The 21,787-nt window shown below is 48.7% G+C and overlaps 1 protein-coding gene across 6 annotated transcripts in view; it reads right to left on the bottom strand.

Annotated features, from left to right (window-relative positions):
- Window positions 1-21,787, bottom strand: part of Nol4l (nucleolar protein 4 like) — a 115,965-nt gene that overhangs the window by 42,439 nt on the left and 51,739 nt on the right. For 5 of the 6 annotated variants that reach the window (XM_090352165.1, XM_090352173.1, XM_090352167.1 and 2 more), the window contains 2 exons: window positions 18,709-18,820; window positions 11,872-11,981 (listed from right to left, as the gene is read on the bottom strand). In XM_090352165.1, the coding sequence (XP_090208291.1) occupies window positions 11,872-11,981; window positions 18,709-18,820 (222 nt within the window). Of the gene's footprint in view, window positions 1-11,871; window positions 11,982-17,201; window positions 17,432-18,708; window positions 18,821-21,787 lie in introns of those variants that run through there. The other variant, XM_090352169.1, reaches the window with a different exon arrangement.

Raw genomic sequence — 21,787 nt, forward strand, 5'->3', positions numbered from 1 at the left:
TCTTAGCCACCGATACCAGTTAGGTTTATGTTGAAGGCAACATCAGATTGATTCCAAAACCGTACTATACTCAGCTAGGCTTCAGAGGAGCCAAGGTTGTTGAAAGCCAGTAAAGTCAGAGGAACTGTCATCTCTAGAAGAGGCCTGAAGAGATTGACAACTGAATGGGTGTGTGTATCTTAGATGGAATCTTGAACCAGAAAAGAATAATAGGTAAAAGCTTGAAAAATCTGAATGAACTATATAACAGCTTTAATTAATAATACTGTATCAATATTGGCTCAGTCATCGTAACAAATGTAGCACAGTAACTGTTAAGATGTTATTAATAGTGGAAACTTCTCCCCTTGCCTTGGGGAGGGGGGTTGTGTGGGAATAGTGTCATCTGAATTTTTCTGTAAATCTAAAGCTGTTCTCATAAACAATCTGAATTTTTCTGTAAATTTAAAGCTGTTCTTATAAACAATCTATTGCAAAAAGTGAAAGCATTAAATTACTACAAGAAAACATGGGGGTGGAGCAGAGTTAGCCTTTTTTGAAACCCAAATGAAGGAGAAATCAGAGCCCATAAAAATATTTTAAAAATGACAAAGCAACAGGAACAAGATCATAAGATAAAGGGCTAGGGAAAGACCTTCCATGTTCATGGATAGGTAGAATTAATACTGTGAAAATGGTCATACTGCCAAAAATGATCTATAAATTTAACTCAATCCCCATCAAAATCCCAATGGTGCTCAACAGAACATCAATCCAAACGTTCATATGGAACAATGAAAGACTTTGAAAGCAATTCTAGGCAAAACAAAAAACAAAAAAACAAACCAACAAACCATTGCTGGTGGTATAATCCCAGACCTTAAGCTGTACAATAGAGCTATAATAACAAAACAGCTTGGTATTAACATAAAAATAAACATGGAGATCAATGGAACTAGAAGTAAAACCATATGCTTACAGTTATCTGATATTTGATAAGGGACCCAAAAATATATAGTGGAAAAATAGTTTTTTTTTAAATTATTGTTGTTGGGAAAAGTTGGCACCCATGTGCAGAAAACTAAAAGTGGATCCACGTTGTCACCATGCACCTATATCAACTCAAAGTCGACCAGAGACCACAACATCAGACTTGAAACTTTGAAATTACTGCAAGAAAGGAGCAGGAGAAACACTAGAATAGGCATAGGCAGAAACTTCTTGAAGGTATCGCAGGGGCATAACAGATAGGAAACTTGTCAAATGGCATTGCATCATAATAAAAAGTTTCTGCACAGCAAATGACAATGTTACTAAACTAGAAAGACAGCCAACAGACTGGGAGATCTTTACCAGCAAATACATCTGACAAAGTCCAGAGATCCAAAAATATACAAAGAATTCAGGAAAGCAGCCCCTCACAAAGCTAAAAAACCAATCACTAAATGGGCAAAAGAGCAAAGGAGGGACTTCGTAGAAGTAAGAATGGCAAACGCATAAGAAAATATTCATTATCCCTGGCCATAAATGAAATACAGATCAAAACAACTCTGAGATTTCATTTTACCCCAAATAGACTAGGGTAAAATCACAATGTTGATTATGAATTCAAACAACAATAAATGGTGGGAAGGTGGGAGAAAGAGGAACCCTACTGTACTGTTAGTAAGGAGGTAAACTATGACAATCACTCTGGACAACAACTCAAAAAGACAAAACATAGACCTTCCTTGTTACCCAGCCATACCACTCCTGGGCATCTACCCAGAACATGACGAGCCAGGATACCATAAAGGCACTTACACACCCACGCTCATTGCTGCACTATTCACAACAGCCAAGTTGTGGAAATAGCCTTGATGCCCTACAATAGATGAGTGGATCCAAAAAATGTCGTACCTATACACAATGGAATTTTACATAGCTATTAGAAAGAATAATAGATCATTTCCAGAGAACTGACAGCCCTTGAACAAATCGTGTTAAGTGAGGTAAGCCAAGCTCAGAGACATAAATGGCACATATTTTCTCTCATGTGCAGAAGCCAGCCAGAGATAAAATACACCAGGACATGATACAGGGTTCTAGGCATTCACACACTAATGGAAGATACGCTTAGGGGAAGAACATAAAGGCTCAATGCCTTTGTGCCTCTGATCATACAAAATAGTATTTATTGAAATGAACTCCAGAGGTTTTTGTTTGTTGTTATTTTTTTCTTTTTTGTGTTATTTGTTCATTTATCTGTCTTTGGGAGCAAGAAATGGTGATCAAATGGGTCAATGCATTTAACTGGACATTGTGTTGAAAATGAACTATACAACTTTTGGATGGGGATGAGGGAAAAACTAGGAGGGAGAGAGGAAAGGGGGGGACATTGTCCAAAAAGAAATGTACTCTTATTTGATTTTTGGGCATCACCTTTATAATAACAATTTAAAAATTAAAAAAAAATTAACAAAGACAAAATAGCTGAAAATAGAGGGACAGGAGGCAATAGCCAACTCTGGGAAACCCAAAGAAAAGAATCAGCACATGACATATACCGCCACAGTAGCATCATCTAGACTCGGGGTTACAGGCCACCATGGGATGTGTTTAAGAGAGGAAATAAGCCTGTAAACACCTATCTCCCAAAGCAAGAAATTAAACAGGAGTTTGTATGGAAAAAATTTAAAAAATTGGCAGCGTAAGCATATTTTTAGAAATAGGAAGTTAAATATCAGAAGGGGAATTGAAAGACAGGAGAGAAGAGGCTCTCACTAGGGGACAGGAACTTGAACTGGAAAGGCTGGGGCAGGGTCTGCCATTTTCTGTAGGGTTTCTCACATGCATTCTTTTACATTTAATTTTTTAAAAAGGAAGGAGGGGGGGAAGCCTCCAGAAAGATAAAAGGGTGCTCGAGAAACCATTTCAGAGTGTGAGCTGCCCTGAGGTCATGGTGGAGGCCTGTGGGGTTGAGCAGGCCAGGGATGTGATCACCCCACTTGCATACCCCTACGGCAGAAATGCTCCCAGAATGGAGCTCTGTGGAGAGAAAGCCAAGCAGCAGCCTTGGTCAAGGTCAGTACTTCAGTTGCTTTTTGTTTTGCTTGCCACAATGCAAACCTTCTGCAGAGCCAGGGATATACTGAGACAGGAGAAGGTTTGGGCTCTAGAACCTCAGATCTTGAAAATGAGGCCAACAGCTCTGCAGGCCTTTCCTGTGTGCTCGAGGAGGGGAGTAGGGTTGGCTCCTGGGCTCAGCTTCTTGTCAAGGAACAGGTAGATGACCCCAGACACTGCTGCAGAAGGGTGTCTGCGGTGAAGCAAGAGAAGGAAGCTAGCTAGCAGTGAACCAGCGAGGCCAGGAGTTGGCAAGGCAACTGGGGGAGGGGAAGCAGGAGGCTGGGAACTGAGGGAGTGTTCCTCCCTCACTTGGTATAGCAGCAAATGAGCCCAGTTCCCTACACATTTCCAGACATCAGACCCAAGCTGGCTAAAGAAAGGCCTACAGGGTAACGAAAACTGCATATGCAAGAAAGCTGGAGGACAGCAAAGAAACTGAGGGCCCTGGAGGGCCATATTCAGCCAGAGCAACTAGCCTTCATGTGCCTCCCCTGGGGCAGTCCCCCAGATGCAGTGATTTTAAACTCCTATAGGGACACTGAGACAAAATAGAGCCCTGTACTTGGTGCTTTTTACTATTGTTTGGCATGGACAGAAATAGAAACACTGCCTTTAGTTTTTTTTTTTTTTTTTTTTTTTTTTTGCCAGTCCTGGGCTTGAGCTCAGGGCCTGAACACTGTCCTTGGACTTTCTCAAGGCTAGAGCTCTACCACTTGAGCCTCAGCACCACTTCTGGCTTTTTTCTATGTATGTGGTACTGAGGAATCGAACCCGGGTCTTCATGCATGCTAGGCAAGCACTTTAACCACTAGGCCAAACTCCCGGCCCCTTTTTGTTTTGTTTTGCTTTTGGTTTTTAGCTTACCTTTTTTGTGCTACTAAAAACAAGCTGGGCGCCAGTGGCTCACACCTGTAATACTAGCTACTCAGGAGGCTGAGATCTGAGGATCACAGTTCAAAGCCAGCCCAAGCATGAGTCTTTGAAACCACTAGAAAATCGGACGTGGCACTGAGGCTCAAGTGGTAGAGTGTTTGCCTTGAGCTGAAGAGCTCAGGGACAGTGCACAGGCCCAGAGTTCAAGTCCCATGACTGACAAAAAAAATTGTTTTTAATTAAAAAACTAAACAGCCTCCCTTCCTATCTTTTGTAAATATATGATTGAATTTTCCCAATTTGAAAAGCCTATCTGAGCTAGAAAATAGAATTTAACCTGTACACATTTATTGTGGTTCATGAATGTCTGGTTGTCTTTTTGCTTTGTATTTTCTACTGAATCTCTTTTTGGTGGTTTCTCCCCACCCCCCACCCCATTTAATCACTCTTAATGGGTTCATCAAGTTTTCTTTGTTCCTTTTATTTTCTCTACTAGGTTAGGAGTCCTAAATCCTATTTCTATTTCACGAGGATTCCTCTAACTTGAAGGAAACTGCTGCTTCTTTAAGGCACACTCAGTGTCACCAAGCTGAGACACAACCTTCTCATGCTGCTGTGTCTCCAAAATGCCAACTGGCTAGGCCAAGAAAAAGGAAATCATCACTGCCATCAGGCTTCTCAAGCAGGCTGAGAACATCAGCATGGGTCCTCCATAAGTTAGGGACCTAGGAGTCAAGCACTGTTTGTCTAGGAAGCCCCTCACAGATGCAGCTTAAATGGTACGTTTTGTTTTCAGTCGTGGGGCTTGAACTCGGGGTCTGAGTGTTGTCCCTTAGCTCTTTCGTTCATAGCTAGTGTTCTGTCACTTTGAGCCCTGGTGTCACTTCAGGTTTTCTGGTGGGTTAACGGAAGATAAAAGTCTTATGCACTTTTCTGCCTGAGCTGTCTTTGAACTGCAATCCTCAGACCTCAGCCTTCTGAGTATTGAGGATTATAGGTAGAGCCACCAGCGTCTGGTAAATGGTAAATTTTATATTATGTTTATTTATCAGTTTTTTTTAAGTGACTGTAGCTCCATGACAGAATACTTGCTCGGCACCTATGAGGCCCTGCATTCCATTCCCAGCACTACAAAAAGAAAGGAAGAAGGGAAGCAAGGAAGGAAGGTAGGGACAGAGGGGGGGGACTTTTAAGTGAATAGAAGTTTTCTTTTCTTTTTTTTTTTTCGTCAGTTCTGGGGCTTGAACTCAGGGCGTGAGCCCTGTCCTTGGACACTTTTTGCTCAAGACTAGTGCTTTGCCACTCGAGCCACAGCACCACTTCTAGCTTTGTGTGAATATGTGGTATACAGGAATCGAACCCAGGGCTTCATGCATGCTAGGCAAGCACTCTACCACTAGGCTACACTCCTGACCCTGAATAGAAGTTTTCAAGGCAGGGTGTTCCTTCTTGGCTCTAAGAGACAGATGCTTAAGAGAGACCCTTTGCTCCTGGTGCTGAGGAAGGCTCTTCCTGGCCCAGCATCCAGGAAAGGACCTAGCTCTGCTCTCTTCCTCCTCCACTTTCCAACCTGGCTCTGTTCCATGCTTACCTCTTGCCCGACAAACCCAGCCTTCTTCCTGCCCAAGCTTCAGTTTTCTTTTTTGGTGGTGGTGGGGGAGGGGTGGACTTAGGGCCTAGTGCTAGTCCACTAACAAACCACTCCTCTAGTCCTCAAACTTTAGGAACAACTCCTCCTCCTCCACCACCACTACCCCAGGACTCAGGACCGTCCCCATCTCTTTTCTGTCCTGGTTACAGTGCTGGACCTACTGTCCTGTCTTCTCTATGGAGAGCGTTGGGATAGAAACCTCATGGTTGTATCTGTTGTACAGCCTTGGTATCTTGTTCAAGGTCACTGAATGTGATCTCAATTAGATCACCGTCAACAGCAGCCGTGGTCACTAGGATTCCTCCTTGGAGGTTACATCCTCCAAGTGCATGCCAAGCACCTCTTTGTTCCATGTCCTCTCATTCTTGGGGCCCCTCTAGGAGGAACATGTATTATTAAGCTCTCAAATAGCCAAGGGAGGAAAACGAAACACAGAGATGCAAAGCTACACGCCCAAGGTCACACAGCTTATAGAGAGATGGTGGGCTGCTCCTGTGGGCCTGCATCAGGGTCATGGGTTTAAACCAGGAGAAGTAGGTAAGCTGGAATCCTGGCAGGGAGCTGTGCTGCTCTACACTGGCTGGCTTGGTGAGCAGGCCACATGTGCACCCTTAGTAATTCTTCCTCCCCTTGCCCTCAGCCCCCATACAACCACTGGGGAAAACTCTGGGCCAGGACAGCATGGAGGAGAGAGAGAGAGAGAGAGGAGAGAGAGGAGAGAGAGAGAGGAGAGAGAGAGAGAAGAGAGAGAGAGAGAGAGAGAGAGAGAGAGAGAGAGAGAGAGAGAGAGAGAGAGAGAAAGAGAGGTTAATGGAGGCAAGAAAGGGCCTTCAGCACGTGGGCTCAGACAATGGAGCAGCACACCACTTCACATGCTGCTGTGAGAACATTAAAACCATTAGCCGACATTAGTGCTAGCCCCGAAACTAAGGGGAGGGGGGCAGCAGGTGCAGCAGCTTTCTCTGCACGGAGTCCAGAGTTAGGAGTGGAGGGACCAAAACAGCCCCGGGAGGGAAGGGGCTGCACCTTCACCTCTGTACAGTGGGGTCGGCACTGGGGGAGGAGCAGAAGCAGCTGCTCCTGTTCCTACACCTGATTTCTACGACGGGATCTTGGTTCAACCTATGTAACTCAGGTCAGATCCATTCGATTGCATATGCACCCCAGCAGACAGGAGATAGGGGTGATGCTCCTTTGGCCTCCTGAAAGGTTCCTGTCTGCAAGTCCTATTTTCTTCATATTTAAGGTAGCCTTCCAGGTCCCCAGGCAGGTCTTGCCAATACTTGGTTTCTCTGCCCATCATTCCCTACTTCTCCTCCTAACCTGTGGGGGCTGCTTGCCAAGGGCTTAGGCCTGCAGTCCCCCTACCTGCTGTAGGTTCTAATGTGCAGCCCGCATGGGCACAAGTACTCAGACTGAGAATGGAGGGAATCCGGTTTCTGTTTGTATTAGTGATTGTGTGACCTTGAGCCAGGACTCAAGCTATTGCATCTGTTGAATGAGGACAGTAGTGTGACCCTGCAGCATCCCCAGATGTGAGGGGTCACGTGTGCAGTACACCAGATACTGAACGGTGTCCCCTCTAAATCCCTCTGTTGAAACCAGTATCCTGGTGTGTTGAGTCCCTCTCCTCCTCTGCACTCTGCCTGCAGACCCCACAGAGTTGATCTGTGTTTTCCTTCTCTCTCTCACTGAGCAGTACAGCTGAGTGGGCAGGAGCCAGGTGGGCAGAGCCTGGCTCCTGGACCACTGCCTGGCTCAGATGAATGGATGTATGAGTGGACAAGAAAATGCATGAATGACAGGAGAACTATAATTCTGGATCATGTTTTGACTTGTTTTGGGGATAGGTCTTGCAAACCACATTATTGGATAGGTGGAAACACCATGACACAGAAGGGAAAGAGATTCAGAGTAATACCAGGTATTCCTGAATAGGAGAAAAGCTCCAGCACACAGCATTCTTAGCTCACCCTGGCCACTTTAGTGACAACTACTAGGGTCTTGATCCCCACACCATCTTGTATGTCAAGGACACTAAAAATATTTGCTGAATTGAATAAAGCCTTGAGAAGAAATCATTTAAATCATCCTGTGATTCTATGAAAATCTGCCTCAGGAGGCAGCAATGGTGTCTGAAAGCAAGGTAAAAGTTAAAGCTAAAAGGGAAACTTAATGTACTTGATTTAAGTAATAAATTAAAAATCTGTGATTTCTTAAAAGGCATATGTCTTGAATGGAAACTGGGCAACGTGATGGGAAGGGTGATCAAACATCTGCAGTGCAATACTGGACTCTGCCTCCTGACAGGCGTGAATGTGTGGCCCCACTGCAAACCACATACCCATGATGCCAAGCGGCCGCTGAACCTCCTCACCCAAACCATTTCAGTGCAGAGCTTTAGTCGACATTGCTATCGTCTCTCCTGGTTCCTTGTTTTATTTTATTTTAGATGTTCCAGATAGCTGCCTCTAGTGATGTACAAGCACTGTGAATGTCCTCTGTCGCCATTCTATGCTCAGAGAGATGGAATGAAGCCACATTAAAAGCCCTGCTTTGGGACATTGGATTTGACAGGGCAGAGTCTATGCCAAGGCTGGATCTGGATGTGGACATTCAGCTGTCCCTCAAAGATAGCCTTCAAGGAAACACATTCTCAGTTCCAATGGAAACTAAAGAACCAAAGTCCGCTGGTCCTTGGGCCTCCTTGGTGCTGAAGATAAATAACTGCACGCGCAACGTAATTTCTTGTTTCGACATGTGCCAGCCATAAACAGGGACAATGGTGCTGCCTAAGAGGCTGAGGCCTTGAGACCTCCCAGCTGTGCATGGCAGGGACAGGAGGGGGGTGGGGGGTGACAGCTGGGAGGCCCTTAGTGGAGGAAGAGATGCTGCTAACCAGCCAGGTGGTGTGAGGAGGGTCTGTGCTTTGATCTCTAAGCACCAAGGAGGAGCTGTTGCTCTCTGAGGCTACTCAGCTTCAGCCCCAGATGGACTCACAGAGCCCCTGGGGACAATGCCTTCACAATTTTTTCTTGCTTTGGGAGCAGCTTGAACTTTGTCTGCCAGAACAATCTGTCCCTCTCCCTTCCTTCCCTTCCCTTCCTTCCCTTCCTTTTCCTTCCCTTCCCTTCCTTCCCTCCCCTCCCCTCCCCTTCCCTGCCTTTCTCTATTTTGTCAGTTGTGGGGCTTTAACTTAGGGCCTGGGCACTATCCTTAAGGCTTTTTTTTTTTTTTTGGCCAATTTTCTTTTTGCCCGTTGTGGGGCTTGTACTCAGGACCTGAGCACTGTTCTTGGGCTTTCTCAAGGCTAGCGTTTGAGCCACGTGAGCCACAGCACCACTTTCGGCTTTTTCTCTATGTGTGTGGTGCTGAAGAATTGAAGCCGGGTCTTTGTGCATGCTAGCTAGGCAAGCATTCTACCGCTAGGCCAAACTCCTGGCCCCTATCTCTAAGACTTTTTGCTCAAAGCTAGCACTTTACCACTTTAAGCCAGAGCGCTGCTTCTGGCTTTGTTTTCTTTTTTTTGCCAAGCATGGGGCCTGAACTCTGGGACTGAGAGCTGTTCCTGAGCTCTTCAGCTCAAGACTACAGCCCTAGCCCTTGAGTCACAGTGCCATTTCTGGTTTTCTATCATTAATTGGAGATAAGAGTCTTAATGTTCTTTAGTGCCTGGGCTGGCTTTGAACCGAGATCCTCAGATCTCAGCCTCCTGAGCAGCTAGGATTACAGGCATGAGCCACCATACCCAGTAACTTCTGGCTTTTTTCTTTCTTTCTTTCTTTCTTTTTTTTTTTCCAGTCCCGGGCTTGGGCTCAGAGCCTGAGCACTGTCCTTGGACTTTCTCAAGGCTAGGGCTCTACCACTTGAGCCACAGCACCACTTCTGGCTTTTTGCTACATATGTGGTACCGAGGAATCGAACCCGGGTCTTTGTGCATGCTAGGCAAGCACTCTACCACTAAGCCAAACTCCCGGCCCGTCTTCTGGTTTTCTTGATGGTTAATTGGAGATAAGAATCTTGAGCCACAGTGTCACTTTCAGCTTTTTCTGTTTATGTGGTACTGAGGAACCAAACCCATGGCTTCATGCATGCTAGGCAAGCACTCTACCACTAAGCCACATTCCCAGCCCCGGAGATAAGAATCTTACAGACTTTCCTGCCCAGGCTGGCTTTGAACTGCAATCTCCAGATCTCAGCCTCCTGAGTAGCTAGGATTACAGGTGTGGGCCACTGGCGCCCAGCTGACCATCTCATTTCTTACAACCACTTTCTTGCTTGCTTGCTTTTCTCTCATCATGGGACTTGACTCTGGGCCTAGGTGCTGTCCCTGAGCTCTTTTTGCTCAAGGTTAGCACTCTACCCCTTTGAGTCACAATGCCCATTCTCCAGTTTTCTGGTGGATAACTGAGGGCAAAAGTCTCACATACTTCGATGCCTAGGCTGACTTTGGACTGGGATGCTCAGATTTTGGCCTCCTGAATAGGTAGGATTACAGCCTAGCTTTCATTTCTTAAACTTTCATTTGTTCACAGATGCCTACCATAGGGCTCATGTGCCTAGGACTAAATGTTTTCCCTTTGTTATTAACCACAGAATTCCTCGAATTCTCTGCAGGCTCTGTCCACAGGCATTTGCACAAACTGCTCCCTCAGCCTAGAACTGTCTTCCTTTCAGACTCATATCTCAAGTGAAGCATCCCTTTCTGAGGCAAGACTTTCCTGATGCTTGAGTACCCACAGTGCCATGTATCCTGAAAGATCCTCAGTACACCTGTACCATGATGCCGAATCAATCATTTCCTCAGTTGCTTACCACCTAGTATGTTCCAGGCACAGGGCCTGTCTCCCACAAAGATGGCTGCTGTTTGACTCTAGACACATTTGCGAACGGTTGTATCACTGTTAAGGTGCCTAACCCACAGCGTTAAACTCCCTCCTTCCATGGACACAAGTGAAAATGTAAGATTTAAAAACCAGATCAGGGTCCAGTAGGAGGGGCTGGCAGCTGCCGACCCAGACCAGACCCATCTGCCTATGTGGTTGTGTGCCTCACCCGGCCACAGCCAGCACAGTGACGAGAGCATGTGAGGAGTGACAGTGTGGGTGGACACAGGAGAAGAAAGGCCATGATTCCTCCTCATATGTCCTCAGAGGAAATCTGCTCAGTGAAGCTGAGATTTCAAACCACCAGCAAGCCAGGCACAGAGCCCCGCCCTCATTACTGATGCTCTCAGAAGAACATGGGCCATTCACCCCCCAGGGTGACCATCGCTGGACACGCCCTCTTGGGTAAGTAGCACAGAGAGGCCAAAGTAAACAGCTCACCTCCCAGAACCAAGCTGACCCCAATCAGCCTGCAGGGGCTGCCTGTGCTGTGGGTACAGCCTCAGTCCTCCACCTGGGTAACATGTAACATGGACCTGAACTCACACTACTGCTTCACCACAGAACCACTACCTCCAGACACATCCCCACCCAGCACACAGGCTCACATTACAAAGAGAGCGCAACGTGTGCAGGACTGGAAGTCAGATCCCAGTCCTTGATCCTTGTTTCCACGTGGGAGAAGTAGCCCATTCCCCCAGTCAGGCCTCAAGGCCCCAGGTCCTGATGCCACCAAGAATGGGAGCACTTGGAGATAGAGATGAGAAATTCTGCCCCAGCCTAGACAGCAGCGGGGGCCTTCCCCCACACAGTGGCCTTTCAAAGATAGGCAGGGCTCTGACTCTGCAAGGGGTTAGAAGGTGGTCTATGTGCAAGGCAGGCAGGCAGACAGGGGGATTTTCTTTTCCTTGCCTGTTTCCATGGTGCCTAACAGCCTTGGCAAGCCACAGCCAGGAGTCTTAGACAGCCAGGGGGCCCCTGGGCCTTATCTAGCCTGGGCCACCCTCCAAGGCCTATCCTTCTTGCCTGCCTGGGACCTGAGAGTGACAGAGGCCACAGGCAGGCGGCCAGGGGCCTCTCTCACACCTTCCTGGGGAAAGGAGGCCAGTGAGTAATGCAGCAGATGAAAGTCAAGGACAGACCTGAGAGTCCACATCTCTAGGCCTTGGAGTAAGTTTTGTAAAGCCTGAGCCTCAGGGGCTTTCACTGAAGACCCTCAAAGGAGGAACCGCATTCTTCTCCTTCCCTCCTCTCCCCTTTCCACCTGACTGCACAGCACAGACGACCAGATAAAGGTCTCTTTGGTTTCCGGGCATTTACTCAGGCTTGCAGGCAGAAGGGCAGTGGGTGGGGACGGGGGCACAGACGTCTTACCTGCTCCTGAGAATTCATCACTCGCAACTTCATCTGCTTCAAGTAGGTGGAGGTGAGGGGCATGTTATAATCAATAATCCCGGAGACCAGAGGAGATGGAGGCTCGTTTTCTGCCAGGAAGAACAAAAGAAAACCCCTTTCAGTGTGGACAGAAGGCCTGTCACCCACGGGGGTGGGAACGGGGTGAGTTGGGGGGCACTGACGGGTGGCTCACCTGTAGAAGTGGGCTGCTTGGTGTGGAACACACTTATCTATGAGGTGCCAGGATCTAATATAAGATTTCACATATGAAAAATGGGAAACTTGACCAGTTTAGGAATGAGATGGTCTGTGCAGCCGGACAGTGGTCACCTCTTTCAGGCAGGTTTTCGGTCCAGCCCTCCCTTCCAGCATTCTTTATCATATGGTACACCTTTGCTCAATTAGGATACTGGCCAGGCCCTCAAAGGCCTTTGCCTTTCCAACTCTTGTCTAAGCCAGAGCTCTTCCAGGGGAACATCTGCTTCCTGCCCCTCCCCGCCTGGCCCCAGTTATCTCCCCTAGAGCGCCCTTAGGTACCATATGGCTCCCAGGCCTGAGTTAGGCCTCCAGTGTCTGTCACCCGCCCAAACACTGCTTCTTCCCCAGTCACATGTGGAGGAGCCCTTGCCTCCCATTTGTTGCTTTGCTGTCTTGAAGATCAAAGCCATACATGTTCTTTCCTTCCTTCTTTCTTTCTCTTTCTCCCTCCCCACCTCTCTCTCTCTCTCTCTTTCTTATGGTAGAGAATCTCCAAAGTGCAGAAAGATGTGAAGAAAAACCTATAATTTCACCAAGCAGCTTGGCATATGCTTCTCGTTATTTAACCCTGTGATTTTTTTTTTCCTTACATACTTGCTATCATACTGTATTGTGGTTTGGTTTGGTTTTGTTGCTTAGAATTTTGTTCTAGGTATTTTCCTCAGCAACACAACTGTTTTTCTTTGCAAATGTAATTTTTGTAGCTGTATAATATTTATCATAATGGACTTCAGCCTTTTCCTCATGATTGGCTATTTTGGTTGCTTCTCATTGTGGCTAATATAAACAACACTGCAGGGGACATCACTCTACATACATACAGGTCTACATTTCTGATCTTTTCTTTTTAAGAACTGGTTCTAAGAAATGGAACCCACAGATAAGAAGGCAAGAATATTTAGCAGCTCCTGAAATCCTTCACCAAAATGCCCGGGGAAGTCTTGGTTACCTGCTCCCTGGCTTTCTCCTCCAGGGTCTACAGGACAGGCCCACTGCACCCAAGGTCTCTGACACAACAATCCTCCTGTTCCACTGCTTGGCTGGGATCTGAGTAGAATGACAAGTGCTAGCTACTTCCCAATTAGATAAAGTCTGACTACCTCTCTCACCACTACCCAAAGGGTACATTGAAGGGGAGGCAGATGCCTGTGCCAAGGACATACAGAGGTCATCCTAGGATTATCTGCCTACACCTGTTCTACCACACCAATCCCTACCTTCACCCCAAGCCCCCAGAAACCACAAAAACTGTATCAAGGGGAAGAGGCCAGCTGCCAAAGGTCAAATACTATATGAAACATACAAAGTACTTAGAGCAGATAAATCACTAACAGAAAGTAGAGGAGGTCACCAGAGCCAGGGAGGTGAGGGGGGACAGGGAGTTCAGTGGTTCAGAGTTTCTGCTTGGGGTGATAAAAAAGATTTGGAAGGTGAAGTTTCCCAGTGAAGATGAGGGGAGATGCTACGGCTGGGGTAGAGACAGCCTTGCAGACAGGAGCCAGACCGGGCCCCGAGGACTTGACTCCATGTGGGACTGCACTAATCCACTGTTTGATCAACTGTTACAAAAATGCAGAAATGTGTGTCTTGATGGTTAAAGTTAAATATGATTAATAGAATTTCTCAGAACCTGGCTTGGAATAGTACACCCACCCTCCCCAGCCTCTTTCTTTACTTTCTTTCTTTTCTTTTTTTGAGACAGGGTCCCTGTGTATCCTGGAATGGACTCAAACTTGTGATCCTCCTACCTCAGCTTCTACACGATGGGATTACAGGCATTTACCACCACACAGGGCTCTTCTACACCCTGCATCATAAAGATTCCCCTCGTGGGCAAGGAAGCTTGTGGCCTAAGATGCCTGGCAGAGACGAGAAGTGAAGATGTGCTTCCCTCTTTTCTTCACCAGATCACCGTCAGTCGTGATGTGACTGAGTTCCAGGAGGCTTTGGGGGCTCTGGCCTTCCCAGAGAGATCAGGTTGGAGGCTCTATGTCAAGTGTATCTTTTAGAGATGACATTGATAGCCATGGCTCCTGTCTGCAGATTATGGACCTGCAGTTAAGAGTGGCCACCTCTATTTCATTTCCTCAAAGATGAGTCTGCAATGATGTGGCACTTGTGAAAGCCATCCATCATTGATGGGTGAGCATCTCACCGTTCTGTGGAACAGTGGCTGTGCCTGGCTGCTCAGAGACAGAGAGCTGATGGTCACCACAGCCTGCCTGAAATGCCATGACTGCTTATCAGAAAGTGTCAATGTGGCTTAGGGAAAACATGAAAACAATGGCCAGGGTGGAACACATCAACAGCAAGAGAAGTGGGTCTTCTCTGGTCTGTTTCCTTCCCCAAGTCTCCACAGAGCAGAAGCTGCTTCTGGGCTGGCCAGGAGCCAGGAGCACTTGGAAGAGGCAGGCAGGTCACCTGATGACGGGGAATCTGGGACATCCTGGGCTGAAATGCAGACCTATCAGAGGAACACCTGGGACTGTGTGCTAGCCAAGGCCTTGGTCCTGCACTTCCCAGAGCCAGAGCCCTGCTGGGACAGCAGTGGTTGGTGGGCAGGGGACATTCAGGGTGAGGAAATGAGCCATGGAGCCAGCAGTGGGAGGCTAGTTCTTGACACCACAGTGAGGAAAAGGTGGGCAGTTTTCAGCAGTGGGAGCCCCAAACTCTTGAGTGGGCACATTCAGAAGAAGAGTAGTGGGAAAGAGGGGAACTCAGGGCAGTGGAGCCCGAGTCAGATTGCTCACAGGAGGGCCAAACACCAGCTAAAGCAGAAAACCGAGGTGGTCATGCCCAGGTCATTACAAATAGTCGGATGCCACCATTTCACAGGACCCCGTAGCCGCGGCGAGGGGGTGAGTGAGGAGCCCAACGGACTGCTGGTGTCCTGAAAAATGTCCCAATATCTCCTTATCAAGGAAAACTGAGACCAGCCTAGGTGCTAGGCCTGTTCTTCCTTGACCTTGAGAAGAGCCAAGGACAGAGAGGCATTCCTCTTTACCCAGACAAGGCCCAGCCCACCACTGATCTCTTCAGTGGGCACTGGTCAATCAGCACACATGGGCTGAGTGAGTGGCCGGTGGGACCAGAAGGCATCACGAGCCTTCACCCGCAGCATGGAAGAACTCCTCGTTCCAGAGCTGACAGAAGCTTCTGGGTACAAGTGACTGGGGTGTGACAGATCTCCCGGGCAGGCTGGGATGACCAAGGGCAGGCTCATGAGGAACCTGGCACAGAAGAGCCACCAGACTAGCCAGACTCACAGGGCTCAAACTTGGAACTGGGGATCTCAGGCCTGGAAAAGGGGGTGGACATGCTCCCTCCCTCTGGATTGACTATTGTTTCTTCCAGGAGCAGTGCTGGTATGCAGCATGAAGTGGGAAAGAAGAGGGAAATGAATACAGCGCAGTCCCTAGGCTCAGGGAAACAGAGTGGGATGGGCAAAAGTACATTAGTACTAAAGGAGGAAAGCCTAAGTGGGTCTTGGAGCAGCTCCAGGAAGCTTCACGAAGAGGGTCCAATCCTACAGCTAACAGCTACCAGACATTTGTGAAGTGCTCCGTGCTGCCTGCTGACCTTGACTGTCTAAGCACCCCATGAGGTGGGTGCTATATGAACACCCTCCACCCTACAGAGACTATAACCACACAGAGAGGCTATGCAACTTCCAGCAACCACACAATGAATCTGAGAATGGAGAGGACAAGCTTCACTGTGGTAGGATGAGCTGGAATGAGATGGTGGGGGGAAGGAGGATCTGGAGGGGCCAGGTGTGTGTGGGGGGGAGGCGGTGGGAAGAACCTGGCCAGGAGTCTGGCAGGACAGCCCTGAGGAGTCAGCTTGTTCTCTGAGGAACTATAATCACTGCTGCTCACTGTCAAATCAGGCTTTCTTCGACTATGCAACAAAAGTGGTCATGGCAGAGAAAACAGAAAAATACTCCCAAGAGCTGAGCTGGTCCCAGGGCCTCACCAGTTCTTGATTCTCATTCTCTCTGCTCCCTAGCCTGGTGGAAGAGGGGTGTGGAATCAAGAGGCCCTGGAATTTCCCATCCTCGGACTTTGAGATCCTCTGAGGCCTCCTTTGTTTATGCTCCTGGCTCAGGGGACAGTCCAGGCCTCACGTTCTGCTGAGGACAAGCCAGGCTGCTTCCTCTCTTTCTTTCTCACATGAGGCCAGGAAGCCCAGCATTCTCCCAGCAGCTCTGGAGGAGTCTCCATCCTGTTCACTGTCTCTCTCCCTCCCCACCTTCCTGGTATGGGAACCAGACAGAGGCCTGCCTCTGAGCTAGGGGGAAGGGAGGGCTGGCAGAGCTGTGGGGGGCATCCAGAGGCCAGCATGGTGGAACAGGGTGGAGATTGGGACTTCCAGGCTCCTCCTAGATTAGGATGAGAGAGGAAGATCTGCAGGTGGGAAGGGGTGGGGGGATCAAGGAGGCTGATGCCTGGCCTCTGAACAGACAAGGGAGCCTTTCAGACTCAGGCTCTCCATGGGCAGCTTCCTCCAGAAACCACAGAAGTGGTTTCTATTCTACAGCCATCTGTGGCCCCTGCCTGCTGGCCTAGATGTGGTAGAACAATACTGACCACACCTCGGTGGAGGCTGGCCATGTACATTTGGGTGGGGCCACCTTAGGTCTGGGCAAATGGGCAGCAACATGGGCTAGAATTCCCTGATCCACCTAATACCAGGTGCCTGGCATCGTCCATTCCTTGGCTCACCCGCATCGCACACTGCTGCTACAAGAGTTCTGCCTTTGCATCAATGTCCTAGAAGAACCTGAATGATTTCACCCAACGCCCTGTCTAGCCTCAGTTTCCTCAGCTTTAAACCAAGACAGATACCCTCTAGGATCATGGTAGCTGTTATGAGCAGGATGTGTTTAGAGAGGTTCCATAACCTACCCAACAACACACAGCACAGAACAGAGCTGAATGCTGAGTCCTGCCTGGCCTGGGAGCCACACTGATCCATCAGCCACACTGTCCCTGCTTCCTGGGTCCTCTCCCTATAAGGGAAAGGTCACTCCCTACCACTGCAACACATACCACTGGAGGTCACGACACTGAGAAGTGTGTCATTCCCATCATGACCAGATGCCTGGCCTGGGTCCTGCCAGAACCCACAGAGCTGGTTTATATTCTGGCAGCATCTGGCTATCTTCTCCCTCCTTCAGTCTGAGATGACACACACACAGGAGTGGCAGCGAGTGAGGAAAGGAAGCAGGCTGTGCTGGGTTCACACTGCCTTCCTGTGCACACAGCTGAGGAGGAGGAGAGTCTACAGCCCTAGGACCCTGCAGCCTTTGCCAAGGAGCTGGGGGAGGTGTAGCAGGATGGAGCTGCAGCACCCCCCCCCCCACCAGTCTTGCCCCTGCAGGCAGCAGTTCAGTGTCTTGACTCCGCCAGTTGCTATGGAAACAATTAGGACAGAAAAGGGAGGAGCAGGCAGCTGGGTGGGCAAGATTCCAGGCAGCTGGAAAGCGCTCCTGGTCCATCTGTGGGCACCAAAGGCTATCTTGGCCCTAGGGCCAGGCTATGTGGACCAGCATGCCCTAGGGGCTCTCAGGTTTCTACATTATCAGAGTGACTGTGACAGCCACGCTTACTTCCCAGATCCGAGCACAGAACTAGGCATAGGGGTGAACTCTCAAGCCCCACTGGCCCTCTAAGTAGGGATCATTATTAATCCCACTTCATGAGAAATTGAGGGTCATCGAGGTCACTTGCCCAGGTTACATGGCAGCTGACTTGGGGCCCTGCTCTCAACCCTGGAATGAGCACTGAGAAGGTTCTTGTCCTTCACACTTCAGAAGCTGTCCCCAGCAAGGCAGCCAGACCTAACAGCCCCAAAACAGCAAAGCCCAGGTTTTCAAGAACAACAGTGAGGAAAAGGCCACCCGATACCTGGGCTCTGGTAACCCACTTGGGGTCAGCTTGATCTGTGCATGGTTGGTTTCTACCACTTGAGCTACATCTAGACAAATTGCTTTCCCACATACCTTCCATACATGGGAACCCTGCCCCAGTCCCTGTTTTTCTCCTAGGTCAGTCTGGTCAACATGGACATTGATCTGAGGTACCAACTTGAGCTGGTTATAGGTGCTCTGCACGTTTGAAATTCTAATCAGTCCCCTAGATCTATGGATGAGAGGATGACCACAAGGGAGTATACAAGGGAGGGCCTGGACCCCAGAAAGGGCCTAATTCTAGTGAAGTGTTGTGGAGCTGACCAGCACATCAGCGCTGTGCTCCTGTCCTCAGAGAGGCTGCCCACATGTATGGATGGGGAGCGTCAGCCAAGATAAAGGCCTGGGTGGCCCCAATAATCAGGTGACCATTTCCAGCAGGAACCTGGGTGGGAGGAAGGGCCATGAAAGGCAGAAGGCATGCCTTATTGGCCTCTAAGAGAGAACATGTTTTAAAAGTTAAACGGAGCAGTTTGTGCAGCCCACTGCCCCACAATGGCCTCTGGAAATGGTGATAGCAGCCCAACCTACACTTTCCTGCACTGGTGCCACCCCGGCCTGGGCCTTGTGGTGCACCTGCCCCTTACCTTTAGGCTCTAGACCATTGGAGTTGAAGTGCATTCTCTTCTGACACTCGGTGCAGCTCATCAGGAAGCGGGTCACAGCCTCTCTGGGGAGGAAAGCGTAGGTCTCTGCGATCTGTGGAGAAAAGAGTTGACATGTCATGTGGTGCCCTGGGGTGACTTGGCCAGTGGGTCACCGAGTTCTGTGCTTCGGTGACAGGTGCTCAGGCCCTTGCCTGACAAGGAAGGACTGTGTGGTGCAAAGGACAGCTGAACTCCATTCTTAGCAGTGAAATCAAGCTACTACATTTACAGAAAATCATCTGTCTCTCTTTTTTTTTCTTAATAAAGGAGGCTAAAAATTGAAAAGGCAAGGCATATAAACATTATATAGTCTTTGCCTGTGTTCTAACAATATTCCTTTAGGAGATTTATTGCTGCTATTAAAAAGCGATCTTATAAACACTGCTGCAGGGGCTGGGAGTTTGGCCTAGTGGTAGAATGCCTGGCTAGCATGCACAAAGATCCGGGTTCTATTCCTCAGTACCACATATAGAGAAAAAAAGCTGGAAGTGGTGTTGTGGCTCAAGTAGTAGAGTGTTACCCTTGATAAAAGCCAAGGACAATGCTCAGGCCCTGAGTTCAAGTCCCAGGACTGGCAAACAAACAAACAAACCAACAAATAAACACTGCTCTAGGACAGGATACACAATTTTCCCTCCCTTTTTTCTGTCAGAGAGAATTGAACCCAGGACCTTGAGCTTGCTAGCCACAGGCTCTACCACTTGACCTATGCTTTTCTCCAGCCCTTCGCTTTGCTTTGTGCTGGTCCTGGTGCTTCACTTCAGGACCTGAGTACTGTCCCTGAACTTTTTTGGTCAAGGCTAGTGCTCTACCATTTGAGCCACAATTCCACTTCCAAAATTTTCTGAGTAATTTATTGGAGATAAGAGTCTTATGGGGAGCCGGGCGAGGTGGCTCACACCTGTAATCCTAGCTACTCAGGAGGCTGAAATCTGAGGATCAAGGTTCAAAGCCAGCCGGGGCACTAAAGGACCTGAGACTCTTATCTCTGATTAACCTCTAGAAAATGAGAAGTGGGCCTTGGTTCAAGGGTAAGGGGGTAGCCTTGAGCTGAAGAGCTCAGGGACAGCGCCCAGGCCCAAGGGTAAGGCAGTAGCCTTGAGCTGAAGTTCAAGCCCCATGACCCACCAAAAAAAAAAAAAAAAAAGTCTCATGGACTTTCCTGCCGGGCTAGCAACTGCAATCCTTAGATACCAGCCTTTTGAATAGGTAGGATTACAGTTGTGAGCTACAGGTACCTGGCTCTCCAGTCCTTTTGATCTTATTCTTGAGATAGAGTCGCACTAACTGTCCAGGCTACTCTTAAACTTGTGATCTTGCTGCCTCTACCTCTTAGTTTGGATTATAAGCATGAACCATCACACTCATCTCTGGGAACAGAACCAATGGTTTATAAAACCTATCCTGTGATGACTCATAGGTCCAAAATTTTTTTAGGGAAAATTATGAAAGGCTGGGGCATGGACACCAGTTTTTCATCACTGGAGAGGCTCATAGGTCCAGAACCATTTTTTTAACGGAGAACTGTGAGAGGCTGGTACCAGGGCATCCGTTTTCCTCCTTAAAATACTCTCATATTCCTGGTGATCAGGGCCCAGCCCCTGATCCAAGGTTACACAGCCCTGTAACTAGGGAGGGAGATCAGAAGGGGAGGTCAGAAACTGGAAACTTGGAAACATAAGGGGAAGGGTGGGGTTGTGACAGACGGAATGTGAAGGGAGAATGACAGAAGTACCACTGACCAAAATGCGTTGTATGCAAGAATTGACATGTTGAATTGAAACTCTTTTGTAAAAGTATTTGCAGATTTTTTTTTGGCCAGTCCTGGGGCTTGAACTCAGGCCCTGAGCACTGTCCTTGGGCTTTCTCAAGGCTAGAGCTCTACCACTTGAGCCACAGCACCTCTGGCTTTTTTCTATGTATTTGGTACCAAGGAATCAAACCCTGGTCTTCGTGCATGCTTGACAAGCACTCTACCACTAGGCCAAATTCCCAGCCCTTACAGATAATTTTTTTTTAAGATCACAAATGTCTTTAAAGAAACAGAAAGGTGAGAAAATGGGTGAAAGAGTGGCTGTGGGCCAAGAAATCCAGTCCTCTTCCCTTGCTCATGGTTTTTGGAATGCTCTGGCATGAGTTTGACTGCCCCTGGGGGAAAGGCTCCCTCCCGTGCCAGCTTCCCAGCTGAAGCTGCCTGTCTTTGCATGTAGTCCTTCCACTCCTCTCCACTAAGGGGCAGCATCTCCCAAGCAGTCCTGTCCTCACCCAGTCCGGCAGGGAGTGAGCCAAGGGCACTGGCTGGGGCCCACTGTAGACAGCGCTGGGTCCTGCCTCACCTGCAGGCAGCAATGGAGCCGGCTCATGTGAGCCCCACCAATGCCCTATGCCATCCTTGCGGTGGCTGAGGGTGGGGATGGGATGGGGCACAGGCTGGGAAAATATAGACAGTGAGGCACCCCAGGTTGCAGCCAGCCCTTGGAGGACCACGGCCTGGGGTAGGGCTCCCAGCTCAGTCCCCTGCCTGAGAGTCCCAGGGCCATTTCTGCTGCTGCAAAGGCAAGCTAATTTTGATGACATGGTTGTTATTTCTCAGCTGATTTGATGCTCTGTGGAGCCAGGCAGGCTCCTTGATGAGTTACCTCCCTTCCAAATTCCTTATCTGATTGCCTCCCTCTGGAGGTCAGGGACAAGAATGAACCCCAGATTCTCCTTCTGGGGCTGGAACAGGAGAGCCACAATGAGGGGTGCAGATACCCTGGGCTTGAGGGCTGAGGTTTGGAGGTGGGGAGCTTTTCTGCCAGGCACATAGACTGCTTCATTCCTAGTCTGGAGCAGCTAAAGTCTCTCTTGGCGCCTGCTGGGCAGAGAGGCTGATGTCTGCAGGAGCCAGCTAGTGAGCAGGCAAGAAGTTAGGGCACGTGCTGGGCAGAGCAAGGGTTGTGGCTGGCTCTGCCCAACGAATGATCCCTTGATCTCCCCTGAGACATAGCTCCTCAGAGCTGAGTGGGCTTAGGGAGGA

Source organism: Megascapheus bottae, chromosome 18 (assembly GCF_031878675.1).
Source record: "Megascapheus bottae isolate mThoBot1 chromosome 18, mThoBot2.hap1, whole genome shotgun sequence".
NCBI classification, from domain to species: Eukaryota; Metazoa; Chordata; class Mammalia; order Rodentia; family Geomyidae; genus Megascapheus; species Megascapheus bottae.